General features: G+C 45.1%; 1 protein-coding gene, 1 long non-coding RNA gene and 1 pseudogene across 2 annotated transcripts; 2 read left to right on the forward strand and 1 right to left on the reverse strand.

The window, feature by feature from the left end:
- Positions 1-647: 647 nt before the first annotated feature.
- On the reverse strand, positions 648-2600 carry LOC127310882 (uncharacterized). Its single transcript, XR_007857411.1, has 2 exons — positions 2174-2600; positions 648-1004 (listed from the first exon to the last, which is right to left on the reverse strand). It is a non-coding gene; the product is annotated as an uncharacterized lncRNA (long non-coding RNA).
- A 145-nt stretch (positions 2601-2745) lies between these two features.
- On the forward strand, positions 2746-3811 carry LOC127308921 (WAT1-related protein At3g30340-like; annotated as a pseudogene).
- Positions 3812-3928: 117 nt separating this feature from the next.
- Positions 3929-7068, forward strand: LOC127308920 (WAT1-related protein At3g30340). Its single transcript, XM_051339851.2, has 4 exons — positions 3929-5343; positions 5422-6001; positions 6246-6397; positions 6608-7068. Exons 1-4 carry the CDS (start codon positions 5165-5167, stop codon positions 6735-6737), a joined length of 1041 nt encoding a protein of 346 aa, XP_051195811.1. The 5' UTR covers positions 3929-5164; the 3' UTR covers positions 6738-7068.
- The last annotated feature ends 16762 nt before the right edge of the window (positions 7069-23830 follow it).

Consider the following 23830-nt stretch of genomic DNA (forward strand, 5'->3'; position numbering starts at 1 on the left):
TCATCTGCAAAATGAATGTAGAGATTTCTGAGAATATGCTATGAGATTCAATTAAAAATTGTTTACAAGATATCGACTCTAAACATGACAGATCATGATATCGAAGCTCTCCTCAAGCTTTGCTACATTGGAAAACAAAAAATGGGCACAAAAGAAAGTGAAAGAGTGGATGCGTCAATGAAACAATTCAGCTGAAGGCCTGAAGCTCTTGATCCTCCTTCTAAGTGCTCTTTCTCTTATCCAGGTTAGTGCTCTCGTGTAGTTATATATGCATGTCCTATGTGTTTTCATGTGTACAGTATATTTGAAAGTTGCTTGTTAAGCATTCATTGTAGTTTCAGATGTAGCTTATTATTTTCTCGGTCCATTATAGGTAGCTTATATATCTGAGATTTATTTTCTTAGTTCCCAGATAAAGTACAACCATTCTTAGAGTTTTTCTAATGTCTGGAAAATGAGTTATAGCCATATTCCACAGTAGATTCTTTGTTATCTCCATCTAGGGAAGTGCAATTAAATAAAAATTAATAATCATGGCCTGCTCAGACATCAAAATTAGGGATAACTACGAGGTGGCATGAAGCAGTTTGGTCTCTACCAATCAATGAACTTTTATAAAAATGTCTAATCTAAAAGTCATATGGATGGATAATGACTTCTTTTATCTGTTGACATGGATGTATGCTTACAAGTAGAGCCGGAGAGCCTCACTGGGCGCGGTTGGCAACATCTTCATAACGCATGAGGCACAAAATGCAGTCGTGGCGGAGAACGTTAGCATTGCCGAGGCTATTGTGCCGCCCATGTAGGACAACGTCTCCCTTCCCTGGTATCTCCCTTGGATGGTGCTGTTTCAATTCATAGGTAATTATTCTCCAATCCTAGAACATGTTTGCCCTATTTACTTGAGTCGGATAATTGATGGTGACCGCCACGTTTCATGGGCAGTTGAACCAAACTGAACCATAATAATCCCTCCAATCTTTTTGACTTGCTGCTAGCTCCTGAAATATGAATCTGTTTTAGTTATGGCTTGTAAATCTGAATATGCATTGGATGGAAAACAAAAGCATGGAACACAAGCTCCAATGTGGTTGCAAGAGCGGCATCTATGTCAGCTACCATCTGCACTTCAAGAAGATCGGGAGTTGGGGAAACGAATTACGAGGTGAGTTAGATCGATACTCTTCACCGCCAGGCCACCCTTATGATGCAGAGAAGAGGAGCAACACCCATGGTAGGCAATGAAATGATGATTTTGTTTCTGCTCCACTACTGCCAACGTAGATCATTTTCAGCTGCTTAACTATTAATTACTCGTTCAATACATCCTGTCTCAAAAAAAAAACTTTCCCCTCGAACGCATGCAACCTGCACATCTGTAATATAACATTTTTTATTAGAGGAAATGATAAGACTATTGATTGAAGTTGCTTGCAATTTTACCATATCGGATTTTTAATGTTCATATATAATTTAATGCACCTTTATGTTTCTTTATTTCTCTTTTTCTGCCATTAGACCATGTTGCTATGCATTAGAAGGAATGACATTACCTGATGTTTCTAATCAACTGTCTAATGAAAATTTTCCCTAAATAAAATTGCCCAGACAAGAATTGTGAGGCTTAAGGGTACGGTGGCGTGAGTGTAACACTAATACACTGGATTTGTTAGTAAAGTTTGGGCTATAGAGAATGGTATGAGCTGCATAAACTACTATACTGTTCGGCAAATACATAACACGAAGAGTATTGTCACTAGGTTATTGAGGCGGCTATTTACCAGCTGACCATGGACGGTGACGCGTCAACCCTCACATGGTCCCCATCTCCTCTTTCTATATATTTAACCCTCTTCTTCCTCTACTCTCCCCATCCCCTTTTCTCTTCTCATGTTCTACTGGATGCCATGGCCCTCTCCCCCTCGGCCACCACCTTCACCACCCACTAATTGGCCACTAAGGCGACCACCAGGGAACCATGACAGAGAATGCATCAACAACATAGAGAGATTGTCTGACAAGCAATGCACTTAGGGGGTGAGGGTTCAGGTGGGCTAGATATGGAGACGAAGTGGTAACGGCGAACCTTCGAGGCAAGGCCGTAGGTGGCTACAGACTTGTGGAGGATGATCTTTGAGGATGGTTGTGTGGTCCGGCTGGCGGTGCTTACATAGGCGGATGGAACTTGAAGCGCTGCGGCAAGGCTGGTTCTCCCTCTCCCCTTCTCTATAGCAGTGTCGATGACATGAGCTGTCGGGATATCTTCCCTACCCAAGGGTGCCCTTAAGATAGCAGCGCCCCTGTGTTGTTGTAATGTCCTTCATGACCTGTATTAAATGTCTCCAAAAATGTGATATATAATTAATGAAGATTTTTTAAAGTTAAAAATTATCCATTTGTACCATAATAAAGGTATCCCATATCGACACAAAGTGCATTGAGAAAATATCAAGGAGAACAACAATGAAGACATAAAAGAACCGGGGCCGAGGGGAATGAAGAACCGAAACAATACATGATGGCCACTGAGATTTTCTTACCGGTGTCCGCTAGCTACGGGAGTTGATTTGTATTGAAGACTTTCTTTGGGGTTTCACAAACATCAATTTTTCACGGATGATTTACACGATGCATGAATATTTATGGCTATCTTTTATATATAAGTAAATATTTACACACATTTTAAATTTACATGTGCGACATCGATGGGACCGTAGCAACGCACGGGCATTCAACTAGTCGACATATATTCTCAGTTTGCGAACTGCTAATCCAGACTGAAACTAGTTATGCAAGATGGAAACAGTAGATGTGAGGAGCAAAGCAGGTCTGGCACAGATCGTAGGAACACTCGCGTCAGTCGGTGGTGCGACTCTGCGGTGCGGCCTGACCCACTCAACTTCTTCGGTCCAAGAACACATCACCGCCAGGCACCAGCAGCAGCAGATGGATGCTGCGCTCGGTGCTGCTGCAGGGGAAGCTCACCAAGAAGTATCCTTCAGTCACCTCCAGCACTGCATATATGGCCTTGTTCAGCTCAGGAGCACTTGCACTCGCCACCAAAGGCACCTCTCCATGTGGCTGCTACGAGGAACCGCACAGATCGCAACCGTTCTTTTCACGGTACGGAAGATAGCTCAGATAACCAACAATCTGCAAAGAATCAATAAAAGTCCGTGTTATCGTAAAACAAAGAACACCAGTCTTTTATTTTCTTGATTAAGCCATTTGATCCTACTTGTCTGGACATAAACGAGGATGGTTTACACCAGCTTCTTGACCTGGTTTCTTAACTTATATAATCCTATTTGTTTGAATTTGAATTTGGTATGTAAGAAAACCTAATTCTAGTCCTTCATGGCTCTGATTTATGAACATATGGCCCCACAAGTCAGACAATGCGGTCTGGCACAAAAGTGTGAAAATTCAGTTAGGGACAGGATTTTTTCCACAAAGAATGGTTCAGATTCAATGTATGTGCCGTGGGATTCCACTGAAGCTTTGCACTTTTGTTGTGCAGGGAGTGGGACTATCGGGGATAGGGTACATGTTGATGACCTGGTGCATCGAGAACAGGGGGCCAGTGTTCACAGCGGGCTTCATGCCTATGATTCAGATCATAGCTGCAGTCCTTGATGTCTTCAACCTTCATGAATAGCTTTAACTGGGAACGTATTGGCTTTTAATAAAAGTTTACAGAAACAACTGCATGATTTATAAATATGCAAAAGAAGCAAAGATACTTCAATATGTATGGGAAATGAAACCTGGACTCTGTTTTGTTTATTTGGTTTCACATCACGTGCAATATCATGTTTATATTTTATCGAGGAAGAAAAATCATGTGTCTAATTTAGCTATTTACTTTATGAAAAAATCTATTGCAGATCTTATGTCCTAGTGAGAAAGGAAAAAATCATCGTAAAAAAAATTCTGATCCAGATATCTTGTACACTTGTATTATATTTATCGCTTGTAACTCTGCAAGTGCTAATAGTTGACATGTTGCTTATATGTTGCGAGCGTTAATGACAATAAACATCAGTTACCACCAAAGGACTAACAATTGACATATTGCTAAGAAGTTGCAAGTGTAAATAGCTATCGGCCAAACAACAACTTTGCTTCAACTTTGCTTCGGCAAGTCCTTCAAGTGTGGTAGGTGGTGCTCTTGTCATTGGAGGCCTCTATCTTCTCCTCTCGGGGGAGAACAAGGACTGCTATTCTACCAGCGGAAGGAGTGGAAGAAGACAGGGAGAATCGACCAAATCTGTGAAGCATAGGAAGGACATTCATAGTAGTAGGTCTGCCGGAAGTCAAGAATCACCCTAAATTATTCCAACTACGCCCTATATATGTTGCTACAACTTTGAATAAGATTTGTGATCATTGTGCACATTACTTTCTGGTAGTGTGGTGCCTGATGTGGAGTTGTGGTTTGCCTTCCTTACCTTTATTAGTCTTCAACACTGTACTAAGTGATTATTACAGAAAATACTTGTTGCTGGAGTTTACAGTCCGAACGTGAAACCAGCCCTAATTGTCAGTGAAAATGACAGTTTAGCAGGAGCAGGATAACACTAACAAGTACAAAGGTGAATTATCAGTAGTGGTGGTGTTAGAGTTGAGCAATTCACTGTCTCTTGCCACAACATTGCTGGCCCAAAGGTAGTATCGCATAATCTATCAGGTTACTAGTAATGGCAAGTAATTATGTTCTTTTAGATGCTATAATGGAAAGTATACACGTTGGTGTTAGGAAAAGAGTTTTGCCATCTCAGTGTTTCCATCTTTTCTCCACCTTGTTGGCATCTTATGCATATTTTGGCCGGGCACAAGAAAAGGTAAGGAACTGAATCAGGATATTTTTTTTTTACTTTCACGTTTGCACTAACAATTTGATTCCTACCGTCTCTTGACATGCCATTTTCTAGATTATAATTAATATTCGGTAGTAGAAGTAACTTTTCACAGGAGTAGTCAAAGCAATTAATTAAGTATGGCGATAGCATATTAGCATTTGCTTTTTTTGCCCCCATGGATGAATGAGAACCGTCACTTTGGGTCAGTGAGTGGCATTACAGAGTTATATATATAACCAGTCAGTTCATGAGCATATCAGTCATTATTTGTGTAGCCAGCAGCAGTCTTACAAGTTACAATGTGGGTGGAGGAGTGGAGACCGGTGGTGGGAATGCTGGTCTTCGATCTCATCTCGGCGGTGATGACGGCGCTGGTGAAGAAGGCGCTGGAGCAGGGGCTGGACCGCCTGGTTCTGGTCACGCTCCGACAGCTGGTCGCCACCGTCTTCCTTGCTCCAATAGCCTATTTCAAAGAAAGGTATGTACACAAAACATCCCTATACATGCAATCTCTCTTCATTTCCTAAAGCTGCATAGCGCCATGGCATTCCTGCAGGAGCACGAGGCCCAAGCTCACACTGGAGATCCTAGCGTACCTCTTTTTCAGCGCCGTGTTCGGCGCCGCGCTCTCGCAGTACACCTTCTTCTACGGCCTGCAGTACACCACCGCCACCTTTGCCATCACCTTCATCAACCTCTCGCCCGTGCTCACCTTCCTCATCGCCGTCGTGCTGAGGATGGAGCCGCTGAAGGTGAAGAGCACAGCGGGAGCCGCAAAGATCGCTGGAACGCTCATGTCACTCGCTGGCCTGCTGCTGCTGAGTCTCTACAAGGGCGTGCCGCTGACACACCAGGAGGCCGCTTCACTGATCCCAGCTACTCACCACGCTGATGGCAGTGGCGACAGGAGCTGGATGCTGGGTACCATGGCGCTGCTAGCCAACTGCCTGTGCTTCTCCTTCTGGCTGTTGCTGCAAACCAGGCTGACCAAGAAGTACCCAGCCATCTACTCCAGTACCGCCCTCATGTTCTTCATCAGCACCCTGCAGGGCGGGGCGCTGACGGTGGCCATCGAGAGGCGCACCTCGCGGTGGATGCTCACCAGCAAGCTGGAGATCGTCACCGTATTGTATGCAGTAAGCTAAGAGATCAGCATCACCTTCTTCATCCTCTTGACTTCTGCCACCTTCAAAAGAAAAGGCACTTGTCCAGAAGACTTGCAGCTTATTAGTCTATATATGCAATCTATCGTACACACCATTTTCTTTGACCAACTTGAACAACTAAAGTCTTTGAACCAAATATACTTGTGAAAATAGTAGTACGACTAGTAATTAAATACTTGAGTGGTTAATCCTACAATCAAAATTTTGGGTGCAGGGGATTGTTGGGTCTGGAGCCGGGTACCTGATAATGACGTGGTGCGTGGAGAAGAAGGGTCCGGTCTTCACCGCGGCCTTCATCCCCATCATCCAGATCATGGTAGCCACCATCGATTTCTTCTTCCTCCATGAGCAGATATACCTTGGAAGGTGATGCACATATAGTTCCTCAATCTCATGTCTCTCTGTCCTTTTGCAGTGATCATTTGTCATTGCCAAAGTTACATGACATACATATACATTCTTGCCAAACTGAATTATTATTTTTGACACAAGATAAACTAAGTTAATGGTTCCAGCTTTTTTTATTGCAATGAAATATCTCTTCCTGTTAATAATGATCTTGGCATGCATTTACAGTGTGCTAGGATCTGCACTGATGGTACTGGGACTCTATCTTGTGCTTTGGGGAAAGAAGAGGGATGAAATATCACTTGTACCTTGTGCAACTAACAACCAAGCGGATGAAGAGGCTGACAACAAGCAGTGAAACTGTAAATATCATACACTCATAGCTTGGGTTATTGCAACACATAGCATACAGCATTCAGTGCTCTACAATAGCTTCATATGGGAAAATGTATGATGTTTGCTATATATAATTATGATCTTCTACTCCCTCCGATCCATATTAGTTGTCACTAATATAGATGTATAGACATATTTTAGTTCTAGGTACATCTATACTAGTGGCAAAGTAATATGAATCGGAGGGAGTACACCTTCCTTTCAAAATATAGTTTTGACAACAATGTCTTCCGCAGTAATAGACACCTTGCAATTTTGGATATATTTTATTAATAGATTATTTGTATGGGTTTGATGACAGTCATGACACATACAACGAAGTAACGACAACATCATTTCTTATATTGCTTTGTCAAAAGAGAAATATATTCCAGCATAAGAAAGAACTAATAAACAGGTATGAAATATATTCTGCTGGCCAATTGAGGGTGAGCTAAGCAATTTGGGTGCTGCTGACGTAGCTAGAGCGATAGATAGATGTACGTCAGACTTATTCGAGCATCATGCATGTAATATTAGATATACAAACTACCAGCAAAAATAAAGTTAATATTAAAATAACTAGCTGGCACCTGACAGGCAGTGGGGCAATTGAGTTGCAACACAGGTAGAGTAGCAGGTCTTTTCAAACATAAAGCATACTCAAAACTGCACATGGTCCAGTTACATATAACGCGATCATAATCTACTACCCAATAAACTACTTTTTATTAACTCAAAGGGATTTCTATTTTCATGCCCTCGGTTCCTTAGTAGTGCTCAGTTTTTCCCAGCTCCTTAGTTTTTCCTCAGTTTTCTCCAAGCCTTTGTCTGAAACCCGCAGAAAGAGCTCAGACGGAAGGAATCCGTTTATTTGAACGTTCCGTGCTGACGTGTGGGGCCACATCGTCTGTGGGGCCGCGTTGTGTGGGGTTGGTAGGAATGGACCGTGTGGGACAGCACGAGACCGTGTTTGGTTGTACGTGAGAGCTGGGTTTTGTCTCTCTCAGCCCAAATTGACATTTTTAACAACACCTTTTTCCCTCTTTCTCTCTCCGTCTTTTTCACCAAATTAGTATCAAATCTAGAGAAGTTTCTATTTCTGTCTTTTTTCAATTATTTATGCCATTTGGCCCTCGTTTTTTCCCCAATATGGCAGCAAACTTAGTAGCAAATCTACAGCTATTATATGATAAATTCACAGCAGCATAATGAGAAAACTAAGTATAATACATATGTAAACTGCATACAGCAGCCAAAAGCAGCCAATAACATTGTTAATATTCACGACAAACTAAGCTGGAAAAAAATACAAGACGCACGCAATGTATGGCCAACAAGAAGATTAGGATACCCCAGGATGAATGAATTTGTTATTCATTCCTTACATATTTCTCCGTCGCTCCAGCCGTGCATTATCCCAAGGAAATATTCATTGAACTCCCGCCGTCTGCAGTGTGCGGCCAATACATCCTCCAAACGGTATGGCCTGTGTTCATTTCTCAGAACGTAGCTTCCTAATCTATGCACATATTGTGGCGACTCATCCCAGGAATTTGTATCATGAAAGTACTCTCTGGTATAACCCAAATCCGCGTAGTAGATGCAGCCAGGTCGAAGAGTCGGGTGCACTCTGGTGTCGACGGAGATACACCGGATATAATGCACGAACAAGGCATGAATGCCAATGTTACTGACCGGATGGAGAGAGCGGCTCTGAGTGTCCACACGGTACACCACATGCGTGTTTTTCATCAACACAAGCAGCAGATCACCATCCGACTACACAAGGTAGAACTTGTCACGTCCAAGTTCTGGAAATGAAATTAGTGTCTCCATCTTGACACTGCTCGCGCGCTGCTGCTTCTGTACATTGGTGCACACTATTCTTCCGGACTCAAAATTGTCCGAAGCTATTGCATACAGTTCACCATTGAACGGGGTAATGCAACGCATACTATGGTTCTTCATCGAAAATCTTCCTTCTCCCCAACCATCTTCATATATATCCTTAGTTGGAGTGCTCTCATCGACCCAACCAAGTTCCTCCGGGTAATGTCCGCAAGCGAAGACCATTGTTGGGGAGTTGATTGCAGCGACTGAATCCAGAAAAACAGTTGGCATCTGCGCCTCAAACATAGTGTTCGATTTCTTTGTGAGTGGGTTCAGAAGCCGTATCTTGTGCGGCGGGTTCTTCTGGGCAAGCACGATGACGCCACGGGAAAAGCCGACGAAGTAGAATCTAAAATATATTGATGAAGATAACATTCAGCACTAAGATTGAAAATAAGAATAGATTAACCCTATAGATATGGAAGAATTTGAACCTTGCACGAACTGCAGATAGATCTATGGTGACGTAGCGGGATGTGCCGAGATGGAGGAAGGTGAATTCAGCGGCGCGTGGAAGGGCGTGGTCTAGCATGATCCATTCGTGCAGGTGCACGTCGGGATCAGGTAAACCTGAGCGCCAATTTCTACAGACTTGCCTCATAGCAGAGTAGGTGTCCACGTACTCCTCATTCGCCAATAAGCATTCGCCGATCTTGTGAAGTGGTCCGTCAGCCGTGAGACATGCCCAGTTCACGGAGGCGCCGCGCTTGGATGCGCCGCCCTCGGAGGCGACGGGCTCGTAGGCGACGGGCTCGGAGGCGACGGGCTGGGAGGCGACGGGCTCGGAGGCGACGGGCTCGGGGGCGATGGCCGCCGGCGCATTCTTCTTCTCCATCGCCGGCAGGGGAGCGCTCGTACGGCGGTTGGGGTTTTTTGGAGAAGTTGATGGGACGTGAGAGGGGTGGTTTCGTGCGTGAGCGAGAATGAGACGTACTGTGTGCAGAGGGAGGGAGACTTACGCGTCCTAAATGCGACCCGCGTCCTACGCGTCCACTATTGCACGTCTGCACCGCGACACGCGTCAACAATGACACGTCTTCTACTTCTGCACCGCAACACGCGTCCTCAAGTCTAACCCTGGAAATTTAGATATACTCAGGTATACCCTCGAGTCATATACTAGCATTTTTTGTGTGCTCAGTTTTCGCCTTGAGTGCTAATACTGGCTACTGCAATATACTCAGTTTTACCCTCAAGTGGCTGGTCAACAGAGAGTCAACAAATGGGATTAACTAGTTAAATGAGTTATTTAATGTGCAAAAAATTCCCAAAAAGAGTGGCACTTACTCATGGAGTCTTTAGCACAAATTGCCACTTCTCAAATCATAGATAAATCAAGTTTTACCACCAATTGCCACTTCTCAAATCACCTAGTAGCTATGAAGGTGCATGGTTTTCCACAATAAGCCCTACCCAAAACAGCTTTCCCCAAAACATACTTTGTCTGAATGATGCCATAATTTTCACACTCATGTATATTTGTATTGCAAATAGTTTGAGGTAGGCCAAGATGGGTTTCATTGTACCAAACACGCATTTTCCATTTTTTAAATCTCATATTTGAATCCCTTAGTCTGTTTACTACTCACTTGCCCTTGGTTTCTTGATATTACTCAGTTTTTCCCTCTCCCTTCACAAATTCTCATAGACGCCCAACATTGCCCTGATTGGTCTAACCGATGTCACGCGGATCGTGCCCGCCGACCGTTGATCGTAGGATTTAACGGGCAGGATAACCCCTATCTCTCTCTCTGGTCGGGGCCACCACCCTCTCTCTCTCTGTCGGCGGTTAGCTTCCACCCTCTATGTATGCTTAAGGGCGGTTACCCAGTACGCTAAAGTTTGGTTTTCTGCATTATTTTTCACGAGCTAAATTATAAACTCTTTTAGGCTTTATTTTTCACGTAAAAGATGATACACCATCACCAATTTGTTGTAGCCATTACTTTTCACGCAAAAAAATGATACACCATCACCAATTTGTTTAGCCATTATTTTTCACGCAAAAAAATGATACACCATCACCAATTTGTTGTAGCCATTACTTTTCACGCAAAAAATGATACACCATCACCAATTTGTTTAGCCATTACTTTTCACGCAAAAAATGATACACCATCACCATTTCTTTTAGCCATTACTTTTCACGCAAAAAAATGATACACCATCACCCATTTCTTGTAGCCATTATTTTTCACGCAAAAAATGATACACCATCACCCATTTCTTGTAGCCATTTCACGCAAAAAATGATACACCATCACCCATTTCTTGTAGCCATTACTTTTCACGCAAAAAATGATACACCATCACCAATTTGTTTAGCCATTACTTTTCACGCAAAAAATGATACACCATCACCATTTCTTTTAGCCATTACTTTTCACGCAAAAAAATGATACACCATCACCCATTTCTTGTAGCCATTATTTTTCACGCAAAAAATGATACACCATCACCCATTTCTTGTAGCCATTTCACGCAAAAAATAATACACCATCACCCATTTCTTGTAGCCATTTCACGGTAAAATGATAAACTATCACGAATTACCATTTCTTTTAGGCATTACTTTTCACGGTAAAATGATAAACTAAATCACGAAGTTCCATTTCCGTCAAAATAGTCCGCATTACTTTTTTGTTGAGATATATACCCCCACAACGGTCATCTCCTCCTTAAATTATTGTGTAAACCCCCACAACGGTCACCTCCTCCTTAATTTATTGTGTAAACCCCTACAACGGTCATCTCTCCCTTATAAACACCCACAACGGCCATCCCTTGTGTCAATAGGTTCTGCCTCTCTCTTCTTCGTTCACATACACTTGATCATCCATTGCCATGACTTCCACGTCTCGGACGCGGACCGGAAGGGGAAGGGGAAGGGGAAGGGGAAGGGGCGGCCGGGGTGGTGGATCATCATCATTGCCACCACCACCGTCGTCAACACTGCCATTGATCATAGAGGAGTTCTTCATCGTCATCTACGAAGACCCTTTGGTCAAGAAGGTACGTACGCGTTCACACATATATGATGCATGTGATTAATTATGGGCATGTGATACGTCTCCGACGTATCGATAATTTCTTGTGTTCCATGCCACATTATTGATGATATCTACATGTTTTATGCACACTTTATGTCATATTCGTGCATTTTCTGGAACTAACCTATTAACAAGATGCCGAAGAGCCAGTTGCTGTTTTCTGCTATTTTTGGTTTCAGAAATCCTAGTAACAAAATATTCTCGGAATTGGACGAAATCAACGCCCAGGGTCCTATTTTGCCACGAAGCTTCCAGAAGACCGAAGGAGAGTCGAAGTGGGGCCACGAGGTGGCCAGACACCAGGGCGGCGCGGCCCAGGCCCTGGCCGCGCCGGCCTGTCGTCTGGGCCCCTCGTGCCGCCTCTTTACCTGCCCTTCCGCCTACAAATAGCCTCCGTCGCGAAACCCCCGGTGCGAGCCACGATACGGAAAACCTTACTGAGACGCCGCCGCCGCCAATCCCATCTCGGGGGATTCTGGAGATCTCCTCCGGCACCCTGCCGGAGAGGGGATTCATCTCCCGGAGGACTCTTCACCGCCATGGTCGCCTCCGGAGTGATGAGTGAGTAGTTCACCCCTGGACTATGGGTCCATAGCAGTAGCTAGATGGTTGTCTTCTCCTCATTGTGCTTCATTGTTGGATCTTGTGAGCTGCCTAACATGATCAAGATCATCTATCTGTAATACTATATGTTGTGTTTGTCGGGATCCGATGGATAGAGAATACTATGTTATGTTAATTATCAAGTTATTACCTATGTGTTGTTTATGATCTTGCATGCTCTCCGTTATTAGTAGAGGCTCTGGCCAAGTCTTTGCTCTTAACTCCAAGAGGGAGTATTTATGCTCGATAGTGGGTTCATGCCTCCATTGAATCTGGGATAGTGACAGAAAGTTTTAAGGTTGTGGATGTACTGTTGCCACTAGGGATAAAACATTGATGCTATGTCTAAGGATGTAGTTATTGATTACATTACGCACCATACTTAATGCAATTGTCTGTTGTTTTGCAACTTAATACTGGAAGGGGTTCGGATGATAACCTGAAGGTGGACTTTTTAGGCATAGATGCATGCTGGATAGCGGTCTATGTACTTTGTCGTAATGCCCAATTAAATCTCACTATATTTATCATGTCATGTATGTGCATTGTTATGCCCTCTCTATTTGTCAATTGCCCGACTGTAATTTGTTCACCCAACATGCTTTTATCTTATGGGAGAGACACCTCTAGTGAACTGTGGACCCCGGTCCTATTCTTTACATCGCATACAATCTACTGCAATACTTGTTTTACTGTTTTCTGCAAACAATCATCTTCCACACAATACGGTTAATCCTTTGTTACAGCAAGCCGGTGAGATTGACAACCTCACTGTTTCGTTGGGGCAAAGTACTTTGGTTGTGTTGTGCAGGTTCCACGTTGGCGCCGGAATCTCTGGTGTTGCGCCGCACTACATCCCGCCGCCATCAACCTTCAACGTGCTTCTTGACTCCTACTGGTTCGATTAAACCTTGGTTTCTTACTGAGGGAAACTTGCCGCTGTGCGCATCACACCTTCCTCTTGGGGTTCCCAACGGACGTGTCAACTACACGCATCAAGCAAATTTCTGGCGCCGTTGCCGGGGAGATCAAGACACGCTGCAAGGGGATTCTCCACTTCCCAATCTCTTTACTTTGTTTTAGTCTTGCTTTATTTTATTACTACTTAATTTGCTGCATTATATCAAAACACAAAAAAATTAGTTGCTAGCTTTACTTTATTTACTGTCTTGCTCTCTATATCAAAACAAAAAAAAAATTAGTTACTTGCATTTACTTTATTTACCTTTTGTTTATTTCATCATGTTTCCCCCTAAATACACTCTAAAAGACATACCAGTAGGATGTGGGTCTATCATTGGAAGAGATAATATAGAAGATTTTTTCACTCATGTTAGTACTACTGAAGATTTTGAAGATAGACACTTGGTAGAACTTGCTCCTACTTATGAAATTGCTGCTGCTTCTTTAGTTCACATGTTGGAAACTAAATTTGTTAATCTTAATCCTATAATCCAACACATGTTTCTCACACTTGGTGATATGGAAGAAGGGGAAAAGAAAGATTTTGTTTTAGAAACCCTTCTTAAAGAATTTGGTGGTGTAGCAAGAGAGGCTAGAAAAGTCTTTATCAAATATAAGATGCTTGGTTCTTGCACCAACTTTGCTAGTACCCTTGAAAAGATGGACATTGATAGAATAAAGTACACTAATAATATTAATGATGTAGGGGATATTAAGACATCAATACCTTGCAAGCTCGCAGGAATGTTCGAGGCACTAGAAAAGAATTATGATTGGATTGTTCCTGAAAATTTGTTTAATGAGAATAGCAAGCCTAAGAGTAATGAAAAGGGAGCCTCTGAAACTTACATAGATAAGATAACATGCATTGTTGAGGTAACTCCCAACACCCCTGGTAAGGATGTTGATGCTTCGTCTCTCGATAATACTTGATATACACTTTCTGCGCCTAGCTGAAAGGCGTTAAAGAAAAGCGCTTATGGGAGACAACCCATGTTTTTACTACAGTATTTTTGTTTTATATTTGAGTCTTGGAAGTTGTTTACTACTGTAGCAACCTCTCCTTATCTTAGTTTTGTGTTTTGTTGTGCCAAGTAAAGTCTTTGATAGTAAAGTGAATACTAGATTTGGATTACTGCGCAGAAACAGATTTCTTTGCTGTCACGAATTTCGACTTGCCTCCCTGTAGGTAGCTCAGAAAATTAAGCCAATTTACATGCGTGATCCACAGATATGTACGCAACTTTCATTCAATTTGGGCATTTTCATTTGAGCAAGTCTGGTGCCATTTTAAAATTCGTCTTTACGAACTGTTCTGTTTTGACAGATTCTGCCTTTTATTTCGCATTGCCTCTTTTGCTATGTTGGATGAATTTCTTTGATCCATTAATGTCCAGTAGCTTTATGCAATGTCCAGAAGTGTTAGGAATGATTGTGTCACCTCTGAACATGTTAATTTTTATTGTCCACTAACCCTCTAATGAGTTGTTTCGAGTTTGGTGTGGAGGAAGTTTTCAAGGATCAAGAGAGGAGTATGATGCAATATGATCAAGGAGAGTGAAAGCTCTAAGCTTGGGGATGCCCCGGTGGTTCACCCCTGCATATTCTAAGAAGACTCAAGCGTCTAAGCTTGGGGATGCCCAAGGCATCCCCTTCTTCATCGACAACATTATCATGTTCCTCCCCTGAAACTATATTTTTATTTCGTCACATCTTATGTGCTTTGCTTGGAGCGTCGGTTTGTTTTTGTTTTTGTTTTTGCTTGAATAAATGGATCCTAGCATTCACTGTATGGGAGAGAGACACGCTCCGCTGTTGCATATGGACAAGTATGTCCTTAGGCTTTACTCATAGTATTCATGGCGAAGTTTCTTCTTCGTTAAATTGTTATATGGTTGGAATTGGAAAATGATACATGTAGTAATTCTAAAATGTCTTGAATAATTTGATACTTGGCAATTGTTGTGCTCATGTTTAAGCTCTTGCATCATATACTTTGCACCCATTAATGAAGAAACACCTAGAGCTTGCTAATTTGGTTTGCATATTTGGTCTCTCTAAAAGTCTAGATAATTTCTAGTATTGAGTTTTGAACAACAAGGAAGACGGTGTAGAGTCTTATAATGTTTACAATATGTCTTTTATGTGAGTTTTGCTGCACCGGTTCATCCTTGTGTTTGTTTCAAATAACCTTGCTAGCCTAAACCTTGTATCGAGAGGGAATACTTCTCATGCATCCAAAATCCTTGAGCCAACCACTATGCCATTTGTGTCCACCATATCTACCTACTACATGGTATTTCTCCGCCATTCCAAAGTAAATTGCTTGAGTGCTACCTTTAAAATTCCATCATTCACCTTTGCAATATATAGCTCATGGGACAAATAGCTTAAAAACTATTGTGGTATTGAATATGTACTTATGCACTTTATCTCTTATTAAGTTGCTTGTTGTGCGATAACCATGTTTCTGGGGACGCCATCAACTATTCTTTGTTGAATATCATGTGAGTTGCTATGCATGTCCGTCTTGTCTGAAGTAAGAGAGATCTACCACCTTAATGGTTGGAGCATACATATTGTTAGAGAAGAACATTGGGCCGCTAACTAAAGCCATGATTTATGGTGGAAGTTTCAGTTTTGGACATATATCCTCAATCTCATATGAGAATAATAATTGTTGCCACATGCTTATGCATTAAAGAGGAGTCCATTATCTGTTGTCCATGTTGTCCCGGTATGGATGTCTAAGTTGAGAATAATCAAAAGCGAGAAATCCAAAATGCGAGCTTTCTCCTTAGACCTTTGTACAGACGGCGTGGAGGTACCCCATTGTGACACTTGGTTAAAACATGTGTATTGCGATGATCCGGTAGTCCAAGCTAATTAGGACAAGTTGCGGGCACTATTAGTATACTATGCATGAGGCTTGCAACTTGTAAGATATAATTTACATAACTCATATGCTTTATTACTACCGTTGACAAAATTGTTTCATGTTTTCAAAATAAAAGCTCTAGCACAAATATAGCAATCGATGCTTTCCTCTTTGAAGGACCATTCTTTTTACTTTTATGTTGAGTCAGTTCACCTATCTCTCTGCACCTCAAGAAGCAAACACTTGTGTGAACTGTGCATTGATTCCTACATACTTGCATATTGCACTTATTATATTACTCTATGTTGACGATTATCCATGAGATATACATGTTATAAGTTGAAAGCAACCGCTGAAACTTAATCTTCCTTTGTGTTGCTTCAATACCTTTACTTTGATTTATTGCTTTATGAGTTAACTCTTATGCAAGACTTATTGATGCTTGTCTTGAAGTACTATTCATGAAAAGTCTTTGCTTTATGATTCATTTGTTTACTCATGACATTACCATTGTTTTGATCGCTGCATTCATTACATATGTTTACAAATAGTATGATCAAGGTTATGATGGCATGTCACTCCAGAAATTATCTTTGTTATCGTTTTACCTGCTCGGGACGAGCAGAACTAAGCTTGGGGATGCTGATACGTCTCCGACGTATCGATAATTTCTTGTGTTCCATGCCACATTATTGATGATATCTACATGTTTTATGCACACTTTATGTCATATTCGTGCATTTTCTGGAACTAACCTATTAACAAGATGCCGAAGAGCCAGTTGCTGTTTTCTGCTATTTTTGGTTTCAGAAATCCTAGTAACGAAATATTCTCGGAATTGGACGAAATCAACGCCCAGGGTCCTATTTTGCCACGAAGCTTCTAGAAGACCGAAGGAGAGTCGAAGTGGGGCCACGAGGTGGCCAGACACCAGGGCGGCGCGGCCCAGGCCCTGGCCGCGCCGGCCTGTCGTCTGGGCCCCTCGTGCCGCCTCTTTACCTGCCCTTCCGCCTACAAATAGCCTCCGTCGCGAAACCCCCAGTACCGAGAGCCACGATACGGAAAACCTTACTGAGACGCCGCCGCCGCCAATCCCATCTCGGGGGATTCTGGAGATCTCCTCCGGCACCCTACCGGAGAGGGGATTCATCTCCCGGAGGACTCTTCACCGCCATGGTCGCCTCCGGAGTGATGAGTGAGTAGTTCACCCCTGGACTATGGGTCCATAGCAGTAGCTAGATGGTTGTCTTCTCCTCATTGTGCTTCATTGTTGGATCTTGTGAGCTGCCTAACATGATCAAGATCATCTATCTGTAATACTATATGTTGTGTTTGTCGGGATCCGATGGATAGAGAATACTATGTTATGTTAATTATCAAGTTATTACCTATGTGTTGTTTATGATCTTGCATGCTCTCCGTTATTAGTAGAGGCTCTGGCCAAGTTTTTGCTCTTAACTCCAAGAGGGAGTATTTATGCTCGATAGTGGGTTCATGCCTCCATTGAATCTGGGACAGTGACAGAAAGTTCTAAGGTTGTGGATGTGCTGTTGCCACTAGGGATAAAACATTGATGCTATGTCTAAGGATGTAGTTATTGATTACATTACGCACCATACTTAATGCAATTGTCTGTTGTTTTGCAACTTAATACTGGAAGGGGTTCGGATGATAACCTGAAGGTGGACTTTTTAGGCATAGATGCATGCTGGATAGCGGTCTATGTACTTTGTCGTAATGCCCAATTAAATCTCACTATATTTATCATGTCATGTATGTGCATTGTTATGCCCTCTCTATTTGTCAATTGCCCGACTGTAATTTGTTCACCCAACATGCTTTTATCTTATGGGAGAGACACCTCTAGTGAACTGTGGACCCCGGTCCTATTCTTTACATCGCATACAATCTACTGCAATACTTGTTTTACTGTTTTCTGCAAACAATCATCTTCCACACAATACGGTTAATCCTTTGTTACAGCAAGCCGGTGAGATTGACAACCTCACTGTTTCGTTGGGGCAAAGTACTTTGGTTGTGTTGTGCAGGTTCCACGTTGGCGCTGGAATCTCTGGTGTTGCGCCGCACTACATCCCGCCGCCATCAACCTTCAACGTGCTTCTTGACTCCTACTGGTTCGATTAAACCTTGGTTTCTTACTGAGGGAAACTTGCCGCTGTGCGCATCACACCTTCCTCTTGGGGTTCCCAACGGACGTGTCAACTACACGCATCAGCATGTTCTAAAAAACCTTTAATTTCAAACGATCGGCGCTCGATCTCTTTGCAGGCAGTTCCAAAAAAGTTTGCGGACTATCTTGATGGCCAGGAGCCAGCTAAGGTGTATCTGCGAGCAGCTGACTGCGGTCCTCGTCTCTGGACCGTGGAGGTCCTATTTGACGGACAATGCCGGATGTATCTCGACAAGGGCTGGGAGAATTTCGCCATCGCGCACGGTGTGGATTTCGGCTGCTACGTACACTTCAAATATGAAGGCGATGATGTGCTCACAGTGAAGGTGTTCGACGGAACAATGTGCAGGAAGTACTACTACTCAGACGACGAAGATACTGACGATGAAAGTGACGACGACGTGAAGCCATGCATCCATCCCCTTTAGATAAGGGGATTATGACCAAGAATATATATGTAGCTTCATATGCATCGATTTAGAGATCTACTAGCTATTTTCTATATATTTAGAGATCTAGCTATTTTCTATATATTATGCACAATGTTTAGCATAAGTGTCACTTTAGATTAAGCTACGAAAATAGACACCTGCCATGGGCTGAGGCGGCCCCACAGAGCGGCTCTATATTATATTGTCTAAATAAATAGACAACCCCAGCGGTCATTGGCTGCGGAGGCCCCACAGAGCGGCAATATATGATTTTCTATAAATAAATAGACGACCCCACTGGTCATTGGCTGCGGCAGCCCCACAGAGCGGCAAATATATGTCTTTTCCTGAAAAATAGACGACCCCACTGGTCATTGGCTGCGGCAACCCCTCAGAGCGGCAATATATGACTTTTCCTGAAAAATAGATGACTCCACTGGTCAATGGCTGCGGCAGCCCTATAGAGCGGCCCCATTTGTCAGCACGAGACGGGTCAGAGAGGAACTGCCCTCTGTGTAGCCCCACCCGTCAGATTAACGGTAACGGTAAGGCCTCTGACCTGACGGCAACCCTCCCGTCCGAGCGTCTGCGAGGGGTTTCAAACTAGAGGAAGGGGAAAACTGAGCAAAAACTAACGAGCTGGGGAAAACTGAGCACAACTAAGGACCCGAGGGCACGAAAATAGAAATCCCTAACTCAAAACTGCACTTGTCTAAGGAAAAGAAATGCAGCTCGCTTTTGTTTGATCCAAGACCTTGTCCATCTTCACGTGGCGTGTCCCTGTTCCAAGCAAAACACAACAAGGATCAGGATAGAGATTACTAAGAGCATCTCCAACCGCGTCCCCCAAAGCGTCCCCCAAACCGCGCCGGATTGAGCGTTTGGGGGACGTGTTTCATTCGTGCCGCGTTTGGGGGACGTCGCTCCCCAGCCGCGTCCCCCAAACGCCGCCCCAATCAGGAATTCAAATTGATGCATTCAAAAGAGATCGTTCCCGCCGAATCGTCGCGATCAGAGTACTAGGCGCGCGATCATATTACAGACCATAGTGCATGCTAAATTAGAAGAAGGGGTTGGTCGTCGGCGACGTATCCTGAGTCGACGTAGGCCCGTCGATCACGACGACCTCGTCGCGATCTGCCTGGTGCTGTGCATGCTCCGTCTGCTCCGCCGCCGTCGCATAGGCCGACGATGGTGTAGCAGTCGAAGACGCGTCAGCCGGCTCTTGCTCCGCGGTTGCTGCCGCTGCCGCTTCCTGGGCCGCCGCGTCAGCCGCAGCGTCGGCCGCCGCCATTTTGGCTTCGATGTCGTCGAGGATCTGGCCTTTGAAGAAGTTGTGCGCCGCCCGCGTCCGCGGAGACAATCCCTCTGTCGACGCTCTCAGCAGGGACATGTCGTCCCTGCGATTCTTCAGCTCCAACTTCTCCTCTTGTCTCTTGAGCAGCTCCGCCCACCTTTCGTCGGTCTTTTTGTCGCGGGAGAGAAAGGTCGAGGAGACGTCCACGAGACATTTCGTGATCGACGCCTGCGTCTTCTCAGACGACGCGGCGTCGGCCAAGGCGGCCTTGGCAGGCTTGTTGCCAGTAGGACGCCCTGCCGACGTTGCCAGCGGCGCGTCCAGATCAATGGCGTCCTTCCCCTTAGACAGCGACTGGCGCGTCAACCGCCATTTCTCGTTCCCTTTGAGCTTGGTATAGCAATGCATCAGCGCGAACGACTTGTGACCTTCCGAGTTCCTAGCGTAAACCTCCATGGCCCTATCAAACTAGCCAAAGGAAGCGGAATCATTTCATCGAACACAATGTAGGCGCTACAGAGAATGGAAGAAAGAGTCGTACCATTTGGGAGAGGTCGGCGCCGCTCTCGGATCTGGTCACTAAGTCGTGATGGTATCCATGGAAGGAGTTCACCGACGCCTGGATGATGGCCCATCGCGTCGACATTGCCTTTTGGCTCCTCTTCATTATCACTTTCTTGTAGTCGCTGTTGATGAGCTTGCGCTCATCGAACTCGACCTTGATCCTCGCCCAATACTTCCCGTATTTTTGGTTGGCGCCGATGATGGAGTCATGGCTCACCGTCGCCCACGACTCGCACATACAAAGATCCTCCAAAACCGTCCACTTGGGGCCTCGTGTGCCCGACGCCTTCTTCTTCTTTTTCTTCTTCACGCCGTCCGCGTCTACCTCCACGAGATCATCGTCGCCGGCACCCTCCTCATCGTCCACGTCCTCCTCTTCGTCGTCCTCCTCGTTGTCCACGTCCTCCTCTTCATCGTCCTCCTCGCCCTCACTCCCGCCCTCTTCCTCAGCACCCTCCGCACCGGCGCCCTCGAATTCGAGCGCCCCCCCCTGCGGCCACTGAAAGGGTCGCCGTCCGCACCGGGTCCTGGCTCGCGCTGCTCGTACGCCGGGGAGTAGAGGTTGTTGGGGTTGAAGCCGCCATGCGGCAGCGCATCCTGGTAGTGGGGCGACAAGTTAGGCGTCACGCACCCGGGAATGCCGGAGGGGCCGTCATTGTAGAAGGCGGAAGACGACGGAGAGATCACTCCCGGAACGTACACCGGCAAGGACGTACTCCATGGGCTCGCGTTGGTGGCAGTGATACACCCGGCCATTATGTGTTGGTGCTGGCGCGCCGCCAGATCCTTCTTCTCCTCCTCCGCCGCCCTTCGTCCTTTCCGCTCCGCCGTCGATAGCTTCCGGCGCAGACAGTCTTGCTGCCATTGATCGTCGGTCCATCCTTCCGGCTTCATCTTCGGAGCCGGCGCTTTCCGCGGCTTTGCAAACGGTGCTTTCGCCCCTTTCGTCGCATTGCCCGGCGGCTTCTTGGCCGCTTTCTTGGCCATCTTTTTGGGGGCTATCGGCGGCGCCATGGAATGGGGAGAGGGTAGCGGCGGCGGGTGGACGGCGGGAGAGGGTAGCGGCGGCGGGTGGACGGCGGGAGGGAGAAACAAATCGGCGGGATAGGAGAAATGAATCGGCGGCGGGATATGTGTTGGGAGGCCAGAAATGCGCGGCGGGATAGGCGCGATATGGCGGGAGGGGCGGGATTTGGCGGGAATGGGAGACGATTTTTCACTGAGCCGCTGACTAGTTGGGCCCGCGTCGGTTCGCCTCGCTTTTCGTTGTGTCTGGCGTCCCCGGAGCGTCCCCTGTGGGACGGCGACGGGCTCGGGGCGCCGGACACCGTATCGGGCCGCGCCGGACAAAAATGGGCTTTGGGGACGCGGCTGGAACGCATTTTTTGTCCGGCATGCCCCAAATCCCTTTGGGAGACGCTTTGGGGGACGCGGCTGGAGATGCTCTAAGCATGTCGAGATCTAGATAACTGGCTGAAAAAACAAGTAGTTTTTACCGAGGAAAGTCAAATACACCTATGCAACACTCAAATGTCGAAATGATGCAACTGCCCCAAATGGACTTGCTTGGAATCAAGGAAAAAAACTAGCAGCTATAGCGCCGGTTTAGCATTGCTATAACATACCTCAAGAGTCCATGCTACTACTCTAATCGTGAACTAGCGTGCTATGTAGCTGGTAAACCATGCTAAATAACGTCTATAGCATCTGAGGAGGCCGATGCTAATCCGATAGCATGCTATTTTTTTTCCTTGCTTAGAATCTACCCACTAAAACATACACAATAGTCTCAAAAGAGGGTTTTTTTCCCTGCCATGGAGTCTCGTGACTTATCACCAGAAGAAAGGGCCTTGCGACGGCTACTCAAAAGGATACTTCTTGGTCTTGCGTCTCTCCCGCATCCTCTGGCTTCATGAAGGAGACGCATGCACACGTTTCTTTCACATGCACGCGAGTCACAGGAGCAAGAATTTCATCGGGCACCTCATCGTCGACAATGTGCGTGTTACAGAGCACGTGGACAAGTTTGAGGCCGTGGATGTTTTCTTCAATATCCTATCCTTTGACCTCCAACACATTGATGAAGTTTTCACTGAGGCGGAAGTGTGGAAAGCGATCAAGGACATGCTGTTGGACAAGTGTCCCGGACCATACGGTTTCTCTGCGCGCTTCTTCTGCTGGGGTATCATCAAGGAGGACATCATGGACGCCTTCAACTCCTTGTCTCGGCTTGACTGTCGTGGATTCAGTGTTGTGAATGGCGCCCTGATAACCCTTCTCCCCAAGAAGCCGGGGGCGGAGGAGGTGCGGGATTCAGACCGATCAATCTCATTCATGGCATCACCAAGCTGGTGGTGAAAGTTTTGGCAAACCGGATTGCTCCAGTTCTCCCGCAGATGGTAGGAGTTCATCAGAGTGCATTCGTGCGTGGACGATGCATCCACGATAACTTTATGATGGTTCAGGGGACTCCGCGCAAGCTCCATAGCAGCTCCATTCTGGCTGTCTTGATGAAGTTGGACATAACCAAGGCTATCGACACGGTGGACTGGTCCTTCCTCGTTGATGTTCTTCGGAAGCTGGGTTTTGGAGAGAGGCTTATCACATGCTTCTGTGCACTTCTCTCCATGGCCTCGACGTGGGTCTTGCTTAATGGCACCCCGGGCTCGCGGATTGCCAATAGGCGTGGACTCCGATAGGGGGACCCTCTCTCCCCACAACTCTTCATACTGGTCATGGAGGTTTTGCACTTGATGATCCACAAGGCCGCGTGTGAGGGGCTGCTGAGTCCGCTGGCACCATCAGGCCTGTGCCATCGCACCTTGATGACCCACAAGTATAGGGGATCGCAACAGTCTTCGCGGGAAGTAAAACCCAATTTATTGATTCGACACAAGGGGAGACAAAGAATACTTGAAAGCCTTAACAGCGGAGTTGTCAATTCAGCTGCACTTGGAAACAGACTTGCTTGCAAGAGTTTATCAGTAGTAACAGTTTTATAGCAGTAGCAGTAGTGAAATAACAACAACAGAGTAACAAAGACAGCAGTAGTGATTATAGTAAATAGCAGGATTAAAATACTGTAGGCACAGGGATGGATAAACGGGCGTTGCATGGATGAGAGAAACTCATGTAACAATCAAAGCAGGGCATTTGCAGATAATAATAAAACGGTATCCAAGTACTAATCAATCAATAGGCATGTG

This window comes from Lolium perenne, chromosome 6 (genome assembly GCF_019359855.2).
Source record: "Lolium perenne isolate Kyuss_39 chromosome 6, Kyuss_2.0, whole genome shotgun sequence".
Lineage (NCBI taxonomy): Eukaryota > Viridiplantae > Streptophyta > Magnoliopsida > Poales > Poaceae > Lolium > Lolium perenne.

Coding starts and splice junctions, on each gene's coding strand:
- LOC127308920 (XM_051339851.2), top strand. CDS start 5,165: ATGTGGGTGGAGGAGTGGAGACCGGTGGTGGGAATGCTGGTCTTCGAT. Junction 5,344..5,421: donor ATAGCCTATTTCAAAGAAAG/GTATGTACACAA, acceptor GCATTCCTGCAG/GAGCACGAGGCCCAAGCTCA. Junction 6,398..6,607: donor GAGCAGATATACCTTGGAAG/GTGATGCACATA, acceptor ATGCATTTACAG/TGTGCTAGGATCTGCACTGA.